General features: G+C 43.9%; 1 protein-coding gene across 1 annotated transcript; it reads left to right on the top strand.

Moving 5' to 3' along the window:
- The first annotated feature begins 507 nt into the window (after positions 1–507).
- On the top strand, positions 508–2,628 carry LOC104838909 (adenosine receptor A3-like). The gene is made up of 2 exons (XM_010578950.1): positions 508–960; positions 1,960–2,628. Exons 1-2 carry the CDS (start codon positions 611–613, stop codon positions 2,558–2,560), a joined length of 951 nt encoding a protein of 316 aa, XP_010577252.1. The 5' UTR covers positions 508–610; the 3' UTR covers positions 2,561–2,628.
- The last annotated feature ends 1,287 nt before the right edge of the window (positions 2,629–3,915 follow it).

Below are 3,915 nucleotides of genomic sequence, written 5' to 3' on the forward strand. Positions count from 1 at the left end.
AGACTGAGAAAGGTCTAAGAGTGTTTTGCAGCCACCTCAGGGCCCTAACTGAAATGGTATACTCTGAATTAAATCAAGCACTGGAATTTAACAAAACACTCTTCTAACATCCCCTGAACTCGCCTCATTTCCTATAGTGACTGCAGGGTGATTATCTAGATTGATAAGTGGCAACTTCACAGACAACTCTGGTTACAGTTCTCCCACTTCTCACACTGTGGCTTGGAAGAAGCAGCAGTTAAAGTATTTGTTTATAGGTTGCTGGTAAGCAGGCTTGTGGAAGCTTTTCAATTTTTTTTCCCTTCAAAATAGCCTTCCAAAGTACTTTACTGATACCAGGCTGCTGAAGAGATGCTGTGAGCTTCAGCAGATGTGTCCAGAGGGGGGAGCAGCTCCTGGATCCTAAGGTATTTGCAGCTCTGTGGAAAGGCAACAGCCGATTTGCTGCCCGAGTGCTGAGGACGTGAAACACTGGAAGGGGCTTGAACACTGGAGAGTCACTGGAGCAACTGAGCAGCAGACGCTGAGGACTAATCCCACACACGGTCATCAATGCCCATGCTCCCTTCTGCAGCTCAAGCAAGGGTGGGAGCATCTCCAGCAACTTGCCATGCCAAACGGCAGCCTGGCACTGAGCAGCCTGGATGGGATTTACATCGGTACCGAGTGCTTGGTTGCTCTGTTTGCCACATTGGGTAACATCCTGGTCATATGGGTGGTGAAGCTGAACTCGACATTTCAGAACACGACTCTGTACTTCATCGTTTCCCTGGCACTGGCAGACATTGCGGTGGGGATCCTCGTCATGCCCCTGGCCATTGTGGTGAGTCTGGGCATCAGCATCCACTTCTACACCTGCCTATTTATGTGCTGCCTGATGGTGGTTTTCACTAACGCGTCCATCCTCTCCCTCCTGGCCATCGCGATTGACAGGTACCTGCGAGTGAAGCTGCCAACTAGGTGAGTGCTGGACCACCGTGGGGCCCTCCGCTCGCCCCGCTCCTGCCAGCTTTCCCACGCCCAGCCTCTGCCCCATGGGTGCCACCTCCTCTCTCCTCCTTAACTTGGCCCTTTTCTAACAAATAGTTACTCTAAACGCTTGCTTGCACATGGAGAAAATACCTGTGCCTAAAAGCCCACCCAAGACAAACTTTGTACAGCAGGACCCAGTCCCGGCAGTTAATAATGCAGCACAAACAGACCCTGGTGGGATTCAGGTGGGGCCAACAGCTCGGTGTTATTGCTGATCAGAATTTGGCCACAGGATGAGTCTGTAGTCAAACAGCTGAATTCTTCAGATATTTTGTTAATTGCACAAGGTGCTGAGAGTACTATAGATTTCTTTGGGTTTCTGAGACTAGTCTTTTAAATACAGTTCCTTTTAGTGTTTGCTGAAAATACAAAAGAAGTAACAGACTTATTAAGTGCTACTTAAGAAGTCATTCACTTTTTGTATTTGAATGGAAAAGTATGTAAGCTAGAAATGCAAAACATAACCTCAAGCATGAAAGAAGTCTTTTTTTTTTTTATGGGGAAAGGACCTATAAAATTGAAGAATGAAACAACAGTTTGGTCCTACAAATGGCATAAACCAAATGTAAAGAGTAAGGTACACCCAAGGAAGCTGAGAAATAATATAGGACTGCTAATAGTAGAAAAGCAGTATCTAGGCAAGAGGAGAACTAAGATCATAATGAAATAAGAAATGAAACAGCTGAAAACAGCCAATTATAAAGGGGGGAAGTTAAACATGGTTCTTCTTACGGGTGCTGCAAACTAACTGTTACAAATGAAGAGTTAGGGCCTGTCTCAAAACAAGATTTGGTTTCCCCCTAAAAAAAAAGTTAACGCTCCGCTTTGTGACAATAAACCTGTAGTATTTGAACATGCGAGTTCTTGAAACCATCCTTAGCTATTTTAAACACTTGTTTAACACAACCTGGTTTTGTTCCCCAACAGATATAAAATAATCACTACAGAGAGAAGAGTTTGGTGGGCACTGTGTTTGTGCTGGTCTGTGTCCCTGCTGGTAGGATTAGTCCCCATGTTTGGATGGAACAAGACAGAACCAAGAAACTCTGACTTTTTCAGGTGTCGATTTACCTCTGTGATGAGGATGGATTACATGGTATATTTTGGCTTCTTCACATGGACCCTTGTCCCTCTGCTCATCATGTGTGCTCTGTATGTTGAGATCTTTTACATCATCCGGACAAAGCTAAGTCAAGGTACAACCAACCTGAGAGGGGCAGGAGCTTTTTATGGACAGGAGTTCAAGACAGCCAAATCTCTAGCACTTGTTCTCTTCCTGTTTGCAATATCGTGGTTGCCTCTGTGCATTATAAACTCCGTTTCCTATTTTTACCCTGAGTGTCACATCCCCCCGTATTTGATGTACTTGGGAATCCTGTTATCCCATGCCAATTCTGCCATGAACCCCATTGTCTATGCCTGCAAGATAAAGAAGTTCAAAAACACGTACCTTTTAATTTTAAGGACCTATATCCTGTGCAAAAAACCAGACGCAGTTCTTACAGAGCAAACAGACCAACAGTCATAAATAAAGAACAAATGTTGACCTGACAGTATATACCAGACCATTGATAAACCACTTTGATTTGTTAAGAAACTCAGGGGAAAATGTGTGTTCTGTTTAATTTACTCCCGCTCTTGCAGAAACTGTTCTATAGCAAGGGCAAGCTCCTCTTACTCAATCTGATGCACATTTGACATTAAGCCCCAAAGGATCACTTATGATCTTCTGCATTATTGTACCCCAGAGAACTCTGCTTGATGGTTGCTGTACCAAGCCCAGATCTTCCAGGCAAGCATCTTCATTTAACAGGACATTCCCGTTTTTATTTATTGGCTTGAACATTATTTGGTAGAGCAGCAACCCAAAGCACTGTTACCAAGGCAGACATTTTGCTCCTAGTTCCCCAGCTTGGATCCATGATCAGCTGGTAAAAACCAGTGCTTGTTCACTTCTAGCTTCAACTCAAAACTGAGAAGTCTTTGTTACAATTTTGATTTCACTTTTTGCCCAGTTATAGGCCCTTTGCTTACACACAGCCAGACTTGCCCTGACTTTTTTGGTTTTGTCCAGTAGCACCTGTGCAATAAAACTATAGCATCTCCTGCGACACCTCCACCTGCAGATGACCTGCATTGTGAAACTACCCTCATCCGCCGCTGATAGTCCCGCTGCTGACCATCTCAGCTGAAAGGCCAGAAGCTGGCCTTTGGTGACCTTCTTCTTTGAGGGAGATCCTGTCAGTGGGAGGCTTCCATTGCTTTTAAATCAAGGCAATGCTCACCCCAGAAGCCTGCAAAATTGGCCTCAGATATAGAGCACCAGGCAAAAGCTGAACTGCCGAACACACTGAAGCTCTTCATTAATGAGATATGCTGGGTACAGGGGAGCATGCCAGGAAGAGATAACTGTCAAAAAATCAACTAATGATATCTTTAAGTTCTTCCCTCCTCCCCCAGTTACCTGACCAAGGATAGAATCGACTATCCCCAAATCATAAAGGATGCCTTTTCCTTATTTGTTACTAAAAAGCATCCATTTGGGGGATTCTTCCTGCACAGCATATTCCCATGCTTAATTCTCCCTACAATCACAAATTGTTTTCCTAAGACCTGATTCAAATGTAATTTGCTGCAAGTCTCCTCTGTAAACCTGAAGAACAGTTGTTCTTTGTAACAACCTGTTACAGACCTGAAGACTACTGTAAAGGTTTATGTAAATATGTGTCTATATACGTCTTTGTACTAAATCGTTTCAAAATACAGAACAGATACTTAAGAGAAATTTTGTCCAGTGTTGTTTGCTTTTTTTACATAAGGATTGGTTGGGTCCACTGTTCTTTGTTGTTGGTAATGGAGCAGCTTGCAATCCAGGCATGTCCT

Source organism: Haliaeetus leucocephalus, unplaced genomic scaffold, assembly GCF_000737465.1.
Source record: "Haliaeetus leucocephalus isolate CR32 unplaced genomic scaffold, Haliaeetus_leucocephalus-4.0 Scaffold68, whole genome shotgun sequence".
In the NCBI taxonomy this organism is placed as follows: Eukaryota; Metazoa; Chordata; class Aves; order Accipitriformes; family Accipitridae; genus Haliaeetus; species Haliaeetus leucocephalus.

Coding starts and splice junctions, on each gene's coding strand:
- LOC104838909 (XM_010578950.1), top strand. CDS start 611: ATGCCAAACGGCAGCCTGGCACTGAGCAGCCTGGATGGGATTTACATC. Junction 961..1,959: donor CGAGTGAAGCTGCCAACTAG/GTGAGTGCTGGA, acceptor GTTCCCCAACAG/ATATAAAATAATCACTACAG.